We start from the raw sequence: 19,683 nt of genomic DNA on the forward strand, positions 1-19,683 counted from the left end.
GCCATGCTCCCACCTTGATGATAATGGACTGAACCTCTGAACCTGTAAGCCAGCCCCAATTAAATGTTGTTTTTCATAAGACTTAACTTGGTCATGGTGTCTGTTCACAGCAGTAAAACCCTAACTAAGACATAGCTCATTATCCTTTTCGGTGTTTAAATATTCAAGTAAAGCCTGTTCTGACAGCTGGCTTCATTGTACCTATCACAATTGGCACGGAGCACATCTTAGATACTTGGTCCCATGTGCCCCATTCTTCTTTTCTCATGGGACTTGTCTTATATAATAGATTATGTAATTTATGTGATTGTTGTGTTTATAGCTTAGTATCTGTCTTCTAGTACCAAATTGTAAATTCCATAAAGGAAGAGATAGTAATAACCTTTGCATGCTGATGGCTTCTAGGACATAGAAATAACATGTCTTCACTGCTCAGCAAATGTCTGCTAAATAAACAGGTGATCGTCATCCAAGATCCAGGGTTTTTGCTTTCATAATCTCTCATTTTGTTGACATTGAATTTAGCAGAATTATTTTTAACTCTATTCATCTTAAGGATTTTATGCAGCTGTCTTTGTTTTGCTTTATCTAAGCACACAAGTAGAAACTAGAAAACTCAAGTGATTCTTCTCAATTTATTCTACTTAAAGCAGATCTGAGCCACCATTGGCCACCTCTTTTTTACTTCCTCAGCCCTTGGTAGGCTTTCAAAGGAGGATAGCAAATGTAAGATAAGATCAATCTGTACTGGTAATGAGAACTTGTTTAAAGAAAAAAAGAGGAATTGTTGAAGAAAATTTAGTCCTTATTGAATCAGAACCAAGGACCAAAACCTGATTGTTTAAATCTATCAACAAGAAATATTGATAGGCAGTTTCCCAATTTAGAGATAATAGTAATTATACTTGTTGAGAAGAAAATATACATAGTGGTATATTAACTTAATTCCCTAAAATTATAACTGGAAACATAATTCTGTCTAAAGAAACATTGTTACACAAGCTAATAGTTCATATATCCTTTTGTAACTAAATTGTCCTAGTGAGATATTGATAAAGTATTTACTCTGTCTCCCTTTCAAAAGATGAGCAAAGAGGCTAGAGAGGTAGCTCTCACGCTGAGAGTACTTGCTGTTCTGGCAGAGGACCTGGGTTTGTTCCCAGTACCTACATAGTGGCTCTCAACTGCCACTGAGTCCAGGTTTGGCCTTCATGGGCACCAGGCACGTATGTGCACATGTAGTCACATACACATACATATAAATAAATACATTTCTTTAAGATTTATTTATTTCATGTATGTGAGTACACTGTCGCTGTCTTCAGACACACCAGAAGAGGACATCAGATCCCATTACAGATGGTTGTGAGCCACCATGTGATTGATGGGAATTGAACTCCGGACCTCTGGAAGAGTAGTCAGTGCTCTTAACTGCTGCAGCCCAAAAATAAATACTTTTTTAAATGACCAAAAACTTTGTATTTGATTCTTTAAAGTCTCTCCTCTTCCCACCCCCTGAAATAGGGTCTCATATGTAGACCTAGCTGGTCTAGAACTTGCTGAGTAGACCAGTATGGACTCAAACTCAAAAAAATCCATTTGCCTCTGCCTACCAAATTCTGGTATTAAGGTCTGTACCACCATGCTCTGTTCAACTGTATAAAATTCTAGATTATTATAATGAGTGTAGACTAATAGATAGATTAAAGATACTTTTACTAGATTATTTTTATTCTTTTGTTGAAACACAATTTAACGTGGTACTAAAATAGGATCAATTGAACTCTTGAATATAGGTATCTTCAAAGAACAGTAAAGCATCCGACGTTGCTTCAGGATCCCGACTTAAGGCAGTTTTTGGAAAGCTCAGAGGTATTTCCACTTGAAATTTTCTCATTCATATTTGCTCTAACTAATACAAGATTAGCTCTTCAGTAAATAATTAGTTCAGTAGACGTAGGAAAACCATGCTTGGGGACTCTTGGTGTTGGTTACCTTGCAAATACCTTCTTTTAGTAATAGAGGATGGACAGTTCCTTTTTTGAAGAATTTAAACTGGTTTTAATCAAATAGATGAGAAATAATTTTTCTGTTGCTGCCCTAATTGTTATTGTTTGAGATTTAAAAAAAAAAAAAAACCTTGGCTTGAATCTCAGAGTTTTCTAGAAGCGCATGAGCACAGCCTTCACAGAGTGAGCACCTCTGCTCAGCAGCAGCTTGTGCTCCGAGACAGGTGGCTGTGTTAGAGTCCAGCAGTTTCTTAATGTGTTTTGACAAACAGTGTTTGTTCTATCTAAATGTAAACGTGCAGAAGAAAAGCAATGGAAAGTCCATTTTTTAAGTTTTCCTTTGAGAATGTACAAGTAGTGCATTTGAGAAATTAGATCTCACTGTTGAAATGTGTGAGGGTGAAGAAAATACAGCCTCTTTTCTCTTTTCTTCTCTCTCTTCTCTTTATTTTGGGAGGGGGTCCCTTTTGTGCCCAGTTAAATCTCCAGGCTTTTAACCGGTTTGTTTGCCCTTATTTGTCATTCAATTCCAGCTGCCGAGAGCAGTTAATACGCAGGCTCTGAGTGGAGCAGGAATATTGAGGATGGTGAACAAGGCTGCCGACGCTGTCAACAAAATGACAATCAAGATGAATGAATCGGATGCAGTAAGAGCTGATTTTTCGACTTGAATAATGAAATGAATTAATGAGCCCAACAATTGCGTTTTAAAGCTGTACAAGCAGAAAATAGGATATTAATTTGCTTATTGAGTTCAGTTCTCAGCTACATCAGTTGACCACCATGGTTATATATGGCTAATTTGCTGTTCTAAAACAAGGAAGGTAGCTTGCTATTGGTAACCTAATTTACAATGGTTTGTTCGTCCTAAATTAGCTCCATTTTTCACTTTTTTTTCTTAGTGGTTTGAAGAAAAGCAACAGCAATTTGAGAATCTTGACCAGCAACTTCGGAAACTTCATGCCAGTGTTGAAGCCTTGGTCTGTCATAGAAAAGGTTTGTTAGCCGTGTTAAAGTGCGTATTCGGAAGTGACTGTGGAAAGAAAGAACAACAGTCTCAGAGGATGTCCTGCTGCCCGGGCTGCCCGGGGGCAGCTGAAGCAGACCTGCCAGGAGTCTGAAGCTAGGCTATCTCAAAACAGAAAAAGAGGACTTGTTCAATATCATTTAAATTTTCCCACTGTATTTTGATCTGACTTCTAGCTTAAAATTAGAAAAAGCAAGAGCTTATAAAACTATTTCAATTCACATTAAAATCATTACTCATTTGGTTGAGTGCTATGTAAGTATTTGTACTGTGCCTCTACTTCTTGGAAACCTGTGAATTATTTTGCTTATCTTTTTACAGTATTTAGGGGCTGGAGGTGTCTTGGTAGCTCTTGTCTGACATGCAGAAGCTGGGTTTGAGCTCCAGCATCACATAAACCAGGCAGTCAGGAGTTCAGGCCCATCCTTATACAGGAAGTTCCAGGCCAGCCTAGCCTAGAAACTGAAAAAATACAAAAGGTCAACGAGGTGTTGGGGAGTGAAAAGCTCATAGGAAATTTGAGTTGAAATTTTTTAGTCCACAAAGTTTTGGTGTTAGACTTTTGTTGTTTGTTTTTCTTTCTTTGACTTTGGGGTGGAGTATTTTTAGAGTTCAAAACTCTTCACAATGGTTTTCTAAGATACTATGTGACATAATGCTTAATAGATTTCATTAGGGGCATGGTGACAAAACTAATTACTTGATAAATTTTTTTCTTAAGTTTCTTTTTTAGTTTTTATTTCATATGCATTGGTGTTTTATCTGCATGTCTGTGCAAGGGTGCCAGATGCCCCAAACCAGAGTTACAGACATGTGAGCTGCCATGTGGGGGCTGAGAATTGAACCTGGATCCTCTGGAAGAGCAGTCAGTGCTCTTAACCACTGGGCCATCTCTCCAACCTCCATATGATAGTTATTTCTATATAATAGTTTGTTTTAACTTTATTGTTTATATTATGTATCTCTTAGGAAGTTGGCTTTGGATATTTTAAAAAAGAAATTATATACTATGCAGCAACAGAATAGTTTTCAGAAAATGTAACTTAGTCATTGTCAGTAGCCTTTAAAAACATGATTTTTTTCTTCATTTGAAATGTCTGAAATGGTTGTGTTAAAAATAATCTAGGAATTCTTATTGGAGAATGATGTGAGTTTGAGGGCAGCCTGGACGAAATGAGTTCCTGGTTAGCTCATGTCTCAAAAAAACAAAAACAAAAAAATCTCATTTAATTCTTAGCATTATTGCACAACAAATAGAAAAGGACTTAAACTGATAATAAGTTGAATGTACAAGTATACCTTTTTTCTTTTTGGGTATCTTATTAAAAATTAAGATGTAAAATTTTTTAAAAAATAAATAAAAATAAGACTTGAGATATTATCCTCAATGACAAATATTCAAATGCCAAAGATTATAGTATGAATTATTTGTGATTTTTTAAAAAAATATTATCCTTATTTTTATGTACTTCTGTATTCCAGTGTGTGGGTTTGCAAACGTAGGCTCTCCAGAACACCAGTATAAACTTTTGACCTCAGAGCCATCTCTCCAGCCCTATTCATTTTTATGCTTATTCTTCCTATATGAGAAATACATTTCCATATTCAACAGAATGCAGAAGACAATAAATGAGTAAATTGGTGTGAAAAGGAAAGGCACATTATTGAATTATTCAGACACAGTTCACAATCTGAAGAAACAATCTGTGATTCTATTTTGGTGGGGCTATGCTGGGACTGAATGTAAACACAGGCCACTCCATACAGCAGTGGTGCTTCTGAGCATCTATGTCCAAAGCAGTTTATTGACTGTCTCATATTAATTTAAAATAACTCATAAATTTAAATTTTAATTCGTGAATAAATAAAATTTAGAGAAAAGCGCATAGTGTTAAAATTTTACTAGCAAATACTAAATGCTTTTTTTTTTTGTCTTTTTTTAATTTCAGAGCTTTCAGCCAACACAGCCGCCTTTGCTAAGAGTGCTGCCATGCTAGGTAATTCTGAGGACCATACTGCGCTCTCTAGAGCTCTGTCTCAGCTGGCAGAGGTTGAGGAGAAGATAGACCAGTTACATCAAGAACAAGCTTTTGCCGACTTTTACATGTTCTCAGAACTTCTTAGTGACTACATTCGTCTCATTGCTGCAGTGAAAGTAAGCCCTATTCTACAAGTATTTTCACATCATTGTTATTTAAGCCATTTGCTTTAGAAATAATTTAGACTAAACATGATAGGAATTGCCTGTAACACTAGCACCTGGCTAGCAGATGCAGGAGGGTCACATACATGTTCAGAGCTAGCCCGGTCTACATAGTAAATTCTAGGCCAGTCAAGATTACACATCATCACACACATGCACACCCACACAGTCACACTCATTTGGGTTTCTATTAGATATATACATTTAAGTGTGCAAATCTTATACTGCAGTACTACATAAAAACGACTTCAAAATGAGTACTTATAACAACATTTTCTTCTCTTAGTTCATGGATAGTACAATAAACAGTTCTTAAGTCTAAGGAATGTCAAATGAAAAGTGAAGACTACACATTTATTTATGTATCCGTGGGTGGGTTTGCAACTGTTGGCATGTATTTACTCATCCTAGCAGTAGCTGAAGCTGCCTACCAGCTCTAGTTCGTTAGTAACAAATGGGGTAAAACTGGGAGTGATTGTTGTCTTTAGCACGAATTCAAGCAATGAAAGGATTTTCTGTCTGTATTACTCAAGTGTGTAGTCACATATTTATTAAATGAAATGAGGCTGAATTAGACCATAATTATATTATACAATGACACTATTAAATTTTAAATAAACCTATTTCTGAATAGTTAAGGAATCTAGTTCAGCATTTGTACTCCAACTGAGCTGTCAGTCAACATTTTTCTGAGGGTATTTTGTGATGTTACAGTGTCTTTGAGTTACAGTTATGCATGAAAGTCATAATGAGGGGGGACCCAGCTATTTACACTCTGCTTTTCCTTGGATTCAAACATTTTAGAGAGCTGAAATCATCATCTTCTCCTTTCTTGTGCAAACTGATACACTGCCTATTTATTGATGTTTTGTGAGCTGCCTCTAGAGAGAACTCAGTACTTCCAAATGGTGTTTTCTTAGACTTGACAAAACTTACCAACTTTGTATACTCTTGTATGTAACTCCTTATGCTTCTGGTGAGTTTTTTATTTTGTTTATAGCTGTTACAGTTTATAGCGCATACTTTATCATATTTAGGCAGCTTTTATTTTTAACCTCATCCTGGCCTGGTTTTCAAGGCTGGATATCTTTCATTGTTGTTTTGGGGAGTATTGTGTAGCTAAGCCTGGCCTAGAACTCCTGACTCTTCTGTCTCCACCCAGGCACCCAGAATACAAGCATGCACCACCAGATGGTGCTTCCTATTTCTGTCTGATCATCTGTTAATAGTCTCTAGAAAGACATGAGAGCTGTTATTTACAACAAACAAATAAACAAACAAAACCCAAGGGGCTAGAGAGATGATTCTGCAACTAAGAACACTTGTGCTCCCGTAGAGAAACAGACTCAATTCTAGCAGCACCGTAGCTCCCACTGGCTCGCAGCCAGCTTCCGAGGATCAGATGCCCTCTTCTGGCCTCCACAGATGCCCTTTCACATGTACACAGACACAGAAGTAAAAGTAAGTTAAAACAAAACAAAACAAAAATGCTTAACAAAATAAACCAGTGGGTCAAAAAGGGAAGTCGACAGTGTCTGAGCACGCAAAGAAAATAGCTACCCAGGAAAAGACCTCCATGGCAGGGATAGGCCTGCCTGTGCTGATCCCTCAAGAAAAAGCCTTCATCACACTGTCTCAAACCTTTTGTTAGGTGTCTACATTGCTTGAAATTAGTTATGTCCGTTTTCCAAAATATCCTAAAGAATACCAGCATCAAAAGATGTGCCACAATCAGCTGAGCTTGGGAAACATAATTAACCTTGTTTAATCTGGAGGCACCTACATTTATATGAAACGTCTTTTTTTATACAAAAAAAAAATTGTTCCACTTAATATATCAAATATGTGTTGAGAAATGTTGACGATCAATTGTCTTAAGAGAGAGCTGTGGCCAGATAAAACTCTTGAGATTGATCAGGTCAGCTGCTTGAACATAGGAGGTATGAGTCATAGAAGCTATAAAGAGCAAGAGTTAGACACACAGGACAATTCAAATAACCAAAAGGACACATTTCCACTCTTCAGTCTGTTAGGATTCTTGAGTATCTTCATCAAAGACTAGCTGTGTGTGTATGTAGCGCTGATTTTTATTCCCATTTGTCCTTTGTCAATCCATCTCACGGGCTCCTCACCTTTCCAAAGAGAAGGACACCATGCTTTGCCTGCATCTTACCCTCAGTCCATTTTAGAGCTGTCTCCGTTCAGCATTCATGGATAAGTCACTTTAATGTACTTTTGGTTTTTGAGCTAGTGTCTCTGGCTGGCTTAGAAACTATATAAGGATGACCTTGAACTTGAAAGCCTCCTGTTGTGAATATAGATGTGTGCCATTAAGTCTGCTTACATAATGCTGGGAAGAAAAACCATGCTTATTCAAGCAATTCAAGCTTCATTTTACAAAGTATTTCGACAGTAGCTATTTTGATGTAAAATTTCTAGAAGTAGAATTATTGTAGATATGAAATTCAATTTTATTTTATACAACTACTACATGTTCCTTTTTTTATCAGCCTAATGATGGCTTTTGTGTTTATAGTCCCGTTGCTATCTTCCTCCCTCCCTTATCTTTGTTTCTATTTTTCATTTTTTTAAAAATTGATTTTTTATTTTTTATATGTATGAGTGTTTTAGTCATATGTATTCGTGTTTACCAGGTGCATGCCTGGTGCCTGATGTCTGTGGGGTTAGAAGACACCATTAGATGCCCTAAAACTGGAGTAGCAGACGTTGTGAGCCACTGTCTGGGTGTTAGGAACTAAATTCAGGTCCTCTGCTAGAGCAGCAAAGTCTTAAACCCTGTGCCATCTCTAGGTCCTGTTTTTTTCACTTTTTTGTTTGTTCATTTGTATTGAAACAGGGTCTCACTTTGTATCCCTGGCTATCCTGGAACTCATTATATAAACCAGGCTGGCCTTGAACTCAGAGAGATCTGCCTGCTTCTGCCTCCCAAGTGCTAGGATTGAAGGCTTACCCAGCCATACCATGTGGTAACTGCTGCTTCTGCTTCTGCTGACCCTCCTGCTCCTCCCGCTCCTCCTCCTCCTCCTCCTAGTCTATCTTACAGACAAGCTTCCTGTGCTACGTTCACACTTTCCTTTATATGTATATGGAGTGCTCTAAAGAACCCCAGTCCCAGAGCTTCCTCCACCACCTAGCCACACCCAGCCACACCCAGCCCTCTCTTTGTTGGAATTGTTAATTTCTTTTTACCTACTTCCCTTAAAAAGAAGTCATACCTATCTCTTATAGCTACTTGATAGTAACTGGCCTTCTGTTTATATTCCTGTCAAGATGGCATGAGTAAGATCATAATTTGACTCCAGGAGTACTGTGAAGGTTATTAGCGTGTACTACAGAGGTGCCCGTACACAAGGGGCTTCCTAGACACCAGGTCAGGCTTGGAATGAGGAACATTGTGTGTCTTTAGGTAGGCCCCTGTACCTGATGTTCGGTTTTTGTTTTGTTTTTCTAAGGCAGGGTCAAGCTCAGGGTAGCCTTGAACTCTCTTGCCTCTGCCCCCATTTGGGATTACAAGCATGAACCATAACACCTAGCTATTTACTGCTTCTTGATTAAAATATGTTTTAAAATTGAAATATCTCTGGCATAATACTTTTTGATTCACCTAGTTTGTTAATACTTGGCTCATTTGTTGAGTTATTTAAAACAATGTTGATATAGCCCCAACATGAAGCTAGGAAAGAAATTCATAGTGGGTTGTCCCACCCTGTCTATTGGTGTCTTTTTGTTCACACCCTAGTTGCACTCCTGTATCCGTGTTTCACTTCAATCACGTGATTTTACTCTGGCAGGCCCATTGAAAATGTGCTGGAGATGTGGTTGACTTGTTCTGGTGGAGTCTGTGTGTCAATTTCCATTTAGTTCTGCCTTTTAGTTGTGTTTTTTGGACCCCTTTCACCATGTACAGGACTCAGCATCTTCCTCATTTTGTTAGGCCTTTACTGTTTTTCTTATTGTTTGCGTTTTATTCTGTTGGCGTCATCTATGGCAGTTTTCACTTCACTTCCTGTTACTTGGTCTCACACTTAACAACAGTCCTCCTGCTTCTGTCTCCTGGTACTGGGATTAGAAGGATGGGCCTGGTTTGGCCCATTTTATCTTTTTTTCCCTCTGTAGCCTTGGCTATACTGGGAATTGATCTGTAGACTAGACTGGCCTTGCTCTCACAAAAATACACCTGCATCTGCTCACCCCACCCCACCCCCGCGCCCCCAGTTCTGGGATTAAAGGTGTGAGACGACACTGCCTAGTTTCTTTATATTTTCAAATTCTGTTTGTCCAGCATATAAATCTGTCTTATATAGTATTCAATAGAAGAACTTCTAATGTACACCAGTATATTTTCATTAAATACATCTTTTTTTAGACTATATAACTCTTTTACATCTTAATGCAAGCCACATTTAAAACCCTAAAAGCTAGAGAAATTGTATTGGCATGCATATTTTCATTGTCTCCACACACTAAGGTAACATTTAAATACTTGGCTTTATAAACTTCAGTATTATTATGCTTATATTGTAATGAGAGTATTTTACAATGTTGCGTTATAGCCTTATGCCATCCACTTACAGGGTGTGTTTGACCATCGGATGAAATGCTGGCAGAAATGGGAAGATGCTCAAATTACCTTGCTCAAAAAACGTGAAACTGAGGCAAAAATGATGGTTGCTAACAAACCAGATAAAATTCAACAAGCTAAAAACGAGATAAGAGAGGTAATTAATAATACTTTATTTCTTTACTCAGATTTTTCATGTCATTCATATATGCATAATTCTCATTTTTTTCTGAATCATTCAGCCCTTGGCTATTTCTTCATATTTTTATGAATTCTATGAGATAGTGAGAAGTATTTAACTTCTTATTCATGATTAAAGTCTGCAGAGCCCTTTGTTATCTCATGTGAGTCTGAACTGAGTGAAGAAGCAGGAAGGAACCACACATTAACCTTCACATCTCCTACATGGCCTTTCAAATGGTTTTGATTTCACACGGTTACTCACTTTGTATCTAACAATGGTTTTAAAGGTAGACCTGTCCACATTTCATTCTCTGGGCGATATTATCCCCATATATATGTATTATATATGGTGTTTTAATAAATCTGTATAAGTTTATTATAATTTATACACTTTTTTTGCCATGCTTCAATAAGGAAATTGAAGAGGTAGGACAACCTTTATATTACTACAAATAAGTACACCTGCTCTTTGCAGAGTATGAGCCAGTGTTTTGGTTACGTAGTGGGAATACCATTTCATTGCTTAAATATTTATTTTAGCTGTTTCATTGGTCACTAGTCATATTTTGTTGTTACCATTCTGAATTTAATGATTATTGATGAGTTTCAGTAGATAATAAATAGTTCCACGTGAAGAAAACCTAGTCATTTTACTATTGCAAAATGTTTTTAATTGTTTGTCATATATTGAGGAATTTCCATGAGCACATGAATAAACGTGTTGTTGGAATTCATCTTGTTGACATGTTGTGAAATGTGTAACAGTTTGTTAGTGAGCTTTATACTCACAGTCCCTCCAGTTGCATCTAATAGGGATTTGTTAGGTGGATCTTTATTTTGCTGCTTTTGAGACAGGAGCCAACCATGTTGCCTTTGGCCAGCATGGGAGTCCTCCTACACCCTCTTTCACAAAGTGGGAATTATAGAGAGCTACCATACCTGGCAGGACATTATAGGTCATTAAACATTGAAATATTCTAGTCTTAAGTAAATGTTGTGATGAATTATTAATAGAATTTAAGCTAACATGTATATCTACCACTAGAAAGTGAAATACACTTTTTTGTGTGTGTGTGGGGTGTGCATGTATGCGTATGTGTGGGCATAAGTGTATGTGCATGGACATAATGTGTGCATGCATATGGATGGCAGAGTTTCATGTTGGGTGTCTTACTCCATCACTTTCTGCCTTGTGAATCTTTCACTTGTACCCAGAATTTGCTGATTTCACTTGTCTAGCTAGCCAGCTTTATGCAGGGTCCGCTGGGACTACAGGCAGCTGTCATGCCCACCCTGCATCTGAATGGGTGCTAGAGATCTAATTCTGACCTCCATGCTTGCACAAGTGCTGTGCCCACTGAACTTAGCTCAGGTTCTAGATACGTGACTGGATTAGGTTAGATTGGGTTTTCTAATATTGAACTTTCTTAGTTCCTTTAGGCATTTTGGTTAAATTAGATGAGTAATTATGACAGAAACATATTTTTTCCAGGTAAAAATAAGCATATTTTTTCTCTTGTTTGTTTTCCTTAGTGGGAGGCGAAAGTACAACAAGGAGAGAGAGATTTTGAGCAGATCTCTAAAACAATTCGAAAAGAAGTGGGAAGATTTGAGGCATGTATCATAATTCTGTACTTTCCTTAATTTTGCTTCAGCTCTATGGGAAAATTTAATGTAATTTCCTACTAATATCATTTTTTAATGTATTATACTTTAACAGAAAGAACGAGTGAAAGATTTTAAAGCTGTTATCATCAAGTACTTGGAATCATTAGTACAAACACAGCAACAGGTTGGCTCATTTTCCTTCTGGGGTTTCTTGAATGGGTTTCCTTCTCATAGCTTCTGGGGTTTCTTGAAGAGTCATTTTAAAGATGACAGGTGTTTAAACTGGAGGGAAAAGTAGACTAAATGCAAAAGTAACTGGAAACTATCTAGCTCTGTTGCCTCTACTGAATAATACACAGAGACACACTGTTCCCAACATTAGGCCATAAAAAGTCACAGGGGGCCTGGAGAGAGATCAGTGGTTAAGAACACTTCCTGTTCTTACAGAGGACCCAGGTTCAGTTCACAGCATGCACATTGCAGGTCTCGTGGATCCAACACCCTCTTCCAGCCTTCTGGAATACCAGGTGCACATACGGTGCACACGCCTTCATACAAAACGCCCATGCACATAAAACCAAATACATCTTAACAAGCACCACATAGATAGCTTTCCCCTTTGATGTTCATTCTGTTTTGGAGATGGGCTCTCTATATATATATATATATACACCAGGATAGCCTGGAAATTGCCATCCTGGTGCCTCTGCCTGCCTAGTGTTGAGGTTGCAGGATGCAACTATGACCCTGGCTTTACAGCCCTGGATTCCCTTCCTTGTCGACAAGACAAGAGACTGATAGAGTAGGTGCTCTCAGTGCATGTCTCCCTACCACCTCATAGAGAAACTTACACTAAAAACTAAGTTTTCAAGGTTTTTCTTTGAAGTAGTTTGGTAATTTTGTTTTATTTGGAATTTTTGGTGCTTGAATACTACCTATAACTGGCATTTGTTTCATTAGCTTTCATGATACATTAAAGTCTATAAAAATAGAATTTTGCATATACAAATCAAATAACTTAGTGTCATTTAATAGAAATAATTCTTCTAGTTAGTTTTAAAATGTACAGAATAGAAACTTGTTTGTATAATACAAACTCAAGCTAGGCACTGTGGTGAAGGCCTGGGATCCCAGCACTTAGGACGCAGAGGGAGGAGAATCATGAAGCCTGGAGGCCAGCCTGTTCTGAGTAATAATAAGTTTCAAGCCAACCAGTACTTCATAATACAATTTTCAGATGAGTAAAAAAAAGTTCAATTTTTAAAGTTTAACTGCCAAGTGGTGGTGGCACACACCTTTAATCCCAGCACTTAGTTGGCAGAGGCAGATGGAACTCTTGAGTTCAAAGCCAACCTAGTTTATAGATTAAGTCCAGGACAGCCAGGGATACACAGAGAAACCCTATCTTTAGAAAAACAAAATGAAAAACTAAGTCAGAAAACAATCATTTCCAAAGAAGCTGCTTTAAATTAACTTTTTAGTGTACAGTTAATGTGTTCTCTAGATGACCCAGAGACTGGCAGCTGGTTTTCCAGTCTCTCTTTTCCTTCCTTACTCAGCGTTGGCTCCCACCACTGCCCTTTATTCCAGTCCTCTCAAGGAGCAATAGTATAAAAAGGGAATACTCTAGAAATTAGGATTTGCTTTATGTTAGAAATGGTCATTGTAATTAGGTAAATTTTGAGTTTTTAACTAGTAACTATATTTTATGTATAATTTTGCATATATCTAAGAAATATAAAGAGTAGATATTTTAAATTATGTTATTTATAGCAGAATCTGTACTTAGCGAGGAGTAATGTTTTAAGTAGGTTATATATTAATTCTGCTGATAAGACATCTGGTGGGGAAATGATCCATTTAAGAACCATATGTAGCCAGGCATGGTGATGAACACCTCCAATCTCTGCGCAGTGACACAGGCAGGACTGCCACAGAATCAAGGCCAGACAGGTCTATGTGGTAGGGGAACGTGTCTGAAAAAAACACATTGAAAAACAAAGTAGACATCACGCATAGGCTACGTGTGGTCCTGCAAGTGTAATCCCAGCAACAGACAGCTAAGGCATCATAAAATCCTGAAAGTTAAGGCCAGCCTGAGCTAACAGTGGTACCTTTTCACATATAGTTATATGTATAAATGTATACAAAGACTAAGTATTAGCTGCTTATGTATATACTTTTAAAAAAAGATATATGCATTAAAATGGTAAAAAAAAAAAAAGAGTAACGAAAATCTCTCTTTTTCTTATCACCCACAGCTGATAAAGTACTGGGAGGCATTCCTACCTGAAGCCAAAGCCATTGCCTAGCCCTACCCTGTGAAGGAGACATTGGACTCCCCAGTGAGATCATCCAGAAACCATCTAAATAAACCACTCTATATTTTATGAATTACATGTGGGTTTTTTAATATATAAAAACATATGCGCTGACATTTTATTACAAGCTGCATGTCCTGACCTTCTTTGAATTAAGTGGACTGTGGCATGACATTCTGCAATATTTTGCTGAATTGAACACTATTGTGTCTTAAATACTTGCACTAAAAAAGTGCACTGCAAGGCCAGAAAATTTTACAGTCTTCTTTCTTTTATGTTCTGTAGTATGTTTACCCTCATTATGAAGCAAATTAGCAATGCATTGATTAATGTTCACTTATACATTCCTGTACAGAAATTATGATTTTTGTGATTATAGTAATAAAATGATATTACTTGTGAAATATTAGTAATAAATTATTTGAGTATATAAACATGTTAGGGATCTTTTTTAATAGGAAAAATACTTCTAAATGTATATCGTTAATACTATAATTCCTTAAATACTTTAACTGATAGGAAACATCAAATTCTTACATTGAATAGTTAAATGAACTTTATAAATTGTCTTATAAAACAACAGTGAGGGCTGGTGAGATGGCTCAGTGGGTAAGAGCACCCGACTGCTCTTCCGAAGGTCCAGAGTTCAAATCCCAGCAACCACATGGTGGCTCACAACCATCCGTAACGAGATCTGNCTCCCTCTTCTGGAGTGTCTGAAGACAGCTACAGTGTACTTACATATAATAAATAAAATAAATCTAAAAAAAAAAAAACAAAAAACAGTGAATCAGGGAACAATCATCTTGGTCATTTTAGGTAAAGAAGAGAATATTTTAAATGCCCAATTTAATAGGAGAGGTTGGGCATACAGCCATGCCTGTAATCCTAGCACTTGGGAAGCTGATATTAGTGGATCACTAAATGCAAGGCCAGTCTGACCCAGAGAATCAAAACATGTAAGGTGTTTGTGTCAGTCTTACGTGTCGTGGATTTTTTTTTTTTTAAGATTTATTTATTTTAAGTATGTGAGTACAATGTCGTCAGCCACAGCAAAAGAGGGCATCAGATCCCATGAGAGATGGTTGCGAGCCACTATGTGGTTGATGGGAATTGAACTTAGGACCTCTGGAAGAGCAGTCAGTGCTCTTAACCACTGAGCCGTCTCTCCAGCCCAGGATGGATAGATAGATAGATAGATAGATTTTTTTTTTTTAAATCTCATCTTGTTGTCTTCAAATGTTTTATTGTTGCCTCTGTTTCTATTTGAAACTAAAAGTAGGCCATCTGCTCATTACTGACAAGGAGCTGGTACCACATTGAACACTGGTTTGATGAGAAGCTAAGGACAGCAAAAGCAAATTTGAAGGAAAATGAAAAGTGCAGTGTCTTTGGCAACCACCTCACCTTCTTGAATGTCCTATTTGGAGACTGATATTCAGTGCTTGTGATGATGAAATAATAAGTTATGACTGGCATATTAATTTCCCCTCAATCAGTATTGAGGCCGGCCATTAAATATTACCTCAACTAGAAGTATCCTTAGAGACCCAGCCTCTTGGCCTGCCTTATGCCACATGTTGGAAAGACTCTAAACCTGAGTTACCAATTTAAAACTAACTTTCTAGTAACCAGTGTTACACCTTTTTGATCAGACCCAATAACTTATAAGCCAATACTTTACTATGAAGACATGCAGAGCATATTACACCTCTAAGACCAGTAAAAAAACAAATGAAGCGGCTACACAAGTCTTATGAATTTAGACCAATCAAAGAATTTCAATTTTTCTAGCTATAATTATAAGATAAAAAGCACTTTATCATTAGCTAAACGCAATAATCAAGAATGCAGAGAATTTTCGTAGGACAAACCATCTATCAGCTTTTTTCTGCCCCAATACCATGAGGCTGTAGACTCTTTTATTCTTTAAAGAACAGTTTTTCCAGCAGGGGGGCCCTCCTGCTGTGTGTCTGTTTCCTGGCTAAAGCATGTGGCCACTCTCAGGTTTTTATACCAGCAGAGAAAGATTTAGTCACCTTTATTTTCAAACATGAAACACAGAACATTCATTCATTCAGACTGGACGTGAACATACATGAGTTGAACACGTGAACAGATTGGTGCACTAGACATTAGACAAGACCTTAGACAAGAAACACAAAGAGGGCAGAGAACTTCTGCTGTAAGACCAAGAGAGAACAAAGCAGGGCACCCCTAAAATTTCTCTCTGCTTCTGGGACATTTTCTTCCTGCCTGATGTAGTTTCTGACTGCGGCTAATCCGCCTAATTATTAAATCCCTTTTTTTAAACCCTTTCTTTTCTCACGCCTAAAAAAGAGAAGCTGCTGCTAACTGCCTGTTACGTTCCTAGATCCTGAGAATCTCACTGCTGAACCTAAGTGAATCTAGCACACATGTTTAACTCTGTCCTGTACCAGCCTTCTCCGGTACGAATTTTTCTTAATTATTTTCTTCTTCCATGGAGCTCCAAACCAGCAGTGCTTCTTCCAAATGTCCTTTGCCTTTCTCAGGCCCCACGTTGGGCGCCATTTTGTTGAGGCTGGCCAGCGGCCCACATGTCCAGGTTCGAGCCTGGAAGGCATCTTGGAATCTGGAAGAAAAGAGGAAACTAGGCGGCGCGAGAAAGGATGGAGCTAAGACAAGGGTTTTGATCAAAGCTCAATTTTACTATTCGGAGACACGGGGTTATGAAGAAGGGGGAGGGGCCCATTCCTGCCAAATCATCCTTGGAGTCCAGTTGCAGGTGACCAGGTTTTGGCTCTGGAACAGCTAGGCAGCAGGAGCAGCAGTGGGAGTGGCAGAAGGATAAGGTGGCAGGCCGCACCCCCATGCTCTCCTGGTGATAACAGTCAAACCTGATCAGCCAGATTTCAGGCTGAGGGGGGGAGGTTACAAATCAGGTAACAACAGTATATTGTTAAAGACGTATGAAAATTTGGCCAATCAAACCTCATTCTTTGTTTTTGGCTGTCTGCAAATCCAGGCTCTTAAGAGTCCATGAATAACTAACAATGGCACTGTTCTTTGGGCTTCTCTAAGATTGCCTGTTCAGCCTACTGCTCACATAGCCAATAACAGCCAACTTGACACAGGGTCTTGAAATGGTGAGCAGCGTCTTCCAGCTCAACACTGAAGTACCTTTTGACTCTCACTGTCTCACTGTGTCGTTGTGTCGTTTAATGACATCCTAAGCACAGTGGAAGAGTTAGCACTAGGGCTCCAGGTGGCTCAAGCCAAATGACCTTGGGTTACTTATTCCATCGTAGCAAGCTGGGTTCTCTTGATCCTTCATTGGTTTCTGGTTTGGGAAGAAAGGATTGTATCCTGATTCCATTCAGTGTCTTTGGCTCCCATAATTTTAACTTTTTAATAAGTATTCTTAAGCTGAGTGTGGTGGCATATAGATCTGTAACTAGTACTTGGGAGACTGAGGCAGGAGGCTTATAAGTTTGAGACCAACCTGGCTACGTAGACAGGCTTTATCTTGCCGAGCAGTGGTGGCGCACTTCTTTAATCCCAGCACTTGGGAGGCAGAGGCAGGTGGATTTCTGAGTCTGAAGCCAGCCTGGTCTACAGAATGAGTTCAAAACCAAAAGGGGGCAGGGGATTATATAAAAAACAACAGCAAAGCCCTCAAGGATTCTTACTAAAAATGTCCATTTATTTGAGTTGGGTGTGGTGGTACATGTCTAATCCCAGCACCTGAGAGTCTGGGGCAGGACCATGAGTTTGCGGATGGTCCACTTCCAAGAATTACACATCCCACAGAAGCATGCACATAGAGGAAACCTTTCTGGAAGTCCTTGACCACATCTCTCTTGTGTCTCACTGGTATATGAAGTGTCTCACCATGCCCTGAGTACAGGTTCAGTGTAAATGTCAACACCACTGCGGTCACTGTTAACTGCTAGAACCCAGGTATTTACACATACCTGACACAGTATGTGTAAATAAAGGCTCAATGAACTGACCAGGAAAAATTATTCCAGAAGATAGAAAATAATGTTTGCTTCTCAAGAAAGCTACAGGGCAGGAGGGGAATAGGGGGGTTTTGGAGGGGAAACCAGGAAAGGGGATAGCATTTGAAATGTAAATAAAGAAAACATCTAATAGAAAGAGAGAGAGAGAAACGAAGGAAGGAAGGAAGGAAGGAAGGAAGGAAGGAAGGAAGGAAGGAAGGAAGGAAGGAAGAAAGAAAAAAACTATAGAGAAAGAATGCAGCCTTACATTGCAGCTTACACTGAAAATAGCTTTGACAAATTGGTAATTTGTAGTAACACATCAGATGACTTCTACCATAAATATCAAACCCAGGAGCGGATGCAAGAACTCAGCAGGTTAAGGGACCTGACATGAAATTTGATCCCTGGATCCCACCTGATAAAATTGACTCCCAAAACTTGTCCTCTGTAGCATGCATGCCTTCCCACACACAAAATAAATGTAATTTTAAAATATTAAAATGTTTTATTCTGTTGGGAATTGATTTCACTTGCATGATGTCTTGTATTATATGGTTGCTGTTAATTCCAAGCACGTGGTTTATACATAGCTAAGTAAGTTATTCAGATCTAAATCTTCATCACTAGAATACTAAATAGCTCCAAATAATTGAGTATTTTCTTTTTGTTTGTTTGTTTGTTTGGTTGGTTGGTTTTTTGAGACAGGGTTTCTCTGTGTAGTCCTGGCTGTCCTGGAACTCACTTTGTAGACTAGGCTGGCCTCGAACTCAGAAATCCACCTGCCTCTGCTTCCCGAGTGCTGGGATTAAAGGCGTGTGCCAGCACACTGGGCTATAATTGAGTATTTTCAATCTCAATGAAGCTTCAGAAAATAACCAAGGCTTATTTCCTCTGGCCCACATTTTCTACTAGTGTGTTGGAAACCTCAGATAAACTGCATACATAAGCCTCTGATACCTACTAGTATTCGTGTGTTAATGTGCCACAGCACTTTTGTGACAGTGACAACTTGCAGGAATCTCTTCTTCCACGGTATGGGTCCTGGGAATCAATTTGTGTCCTCAGGCTTGGCAGCAAGTGTCTTTAGTCAGTGAGCATCTTGCTTGCTATCCCTTTACCCCCTCTTTTCTTTCAGACATTTTGTTTTGAAACAGTGCCTGGTGTGGGGATTGTTTGGTAGCGTGCTAGCCCCAGCATACACAGGGTCTGGGTTTGATCCCCACTACCACATGAACTGGGTATGGTGGGGTAACTCAACAGTCAGAGACACGAGACTCATACCTGCAAGGTCATCTGTGGCTATGTAGTTCAACAAGTGGAGACTGAAGAATCAGACGTTAATGGTCACCTTTGCCTGTATAATTCAAGGGAAGCCTGCATTCTAAGATGACTTGACCTGTCTCACATACATTTACATTAACCTCAAAACACTTTTCACCATTGCGCTTCTCTTTTTCCTCATGGCCCTGATCTAATAAAGCCTCTTGAGTCTGGAGTGTTTCATTGGTGCTTCAAAATGTAGACTAGACCTCTAATGAAACTGGCTTTCTCAGCATTGGTGGCTCATGCCTTTAATCCCAGCACTCTGGAGGTAGAGACAGGTGGATCTCTAAGTTCGAGGCCAGTCTGGTCTACAGAGTGAGTTCCAGGACAGCAGGGATACACAGAGAAACCCTGTCTCAAAACAAAAACCGAAAAGAAAGATAGAGGGCCGGGCGTGGTGGCGCACGCCTTTAATCCCAGCACTCGGGAGGCAGAGGCAGG

At 38.7% G+C, this 19,683-nt stretch overlaps 1 protein-coding gene across 2 annotated transcripts in view; it reads left to right on the top strand.

Moving 5' to 3' along the window:
• Positions 1-14,337, top strand: part of Snx2 (sorting nexin 2) — a 48,267-nt gene extending 33,930 nt beyond the window's left edge. Inside the window, exons 8-16 of one of the 2 annotated variants that reach the window (XM_029472098.1) lie at positions 1,797-1,872; positions 2,543-2,656; positions 2,912-3,005; positions 4,986-5,191; positions 9,835-9,978; positions 10,419-10,430; positions 11,538-11,618; positions 11,725-11,796; positions 13,874-14,337. In XM_029472098.1, the coding sequence (XP_029327958.1) occupies positions 1,797-1,872; positions 2,543-2,656; positions 2,912-3,005; positions 4,986-5,191; positions 9,835-9,978; positions 10,419-10,430; positions 11,538-11,618; positions 11,725-11,796; positions 13,874-13,924 (850 nt within the window). In that variant the 3' untranslated portion in view covers positions 13,925-14,337. The remainder of the gene's footprint in view (positions 1-1,796; positions 1,873-2,542; positions 2,657-2,911; positions 3,006-4,985; positions 5,192-9,834; positions 9,979-10,418; positions 10,431-11,537; positions 11,619-11,724; positions 11,797-13,873) is intronic. The other variant, XM_021150263.2, reaches the window with a different exon arrangement.
• Positions 14,338-19,683: the final 5,346 nt, after the last annotated feature.

The sequence above is a fragment of the Mus caroli genome, chromosome 18 (assembly GCF_900094665.2).
Source record: "Mus caroli chromosome 18, CAROLI_EIJ_v1.1, whole genome shotgun sequence".
Classification (NCBI taxonomy): domain Eukaryota; kingdom Metazoa; phylum Chordata; class Mammalia; order Rodentia; family Muridae; genus Mus; species Mus caroli.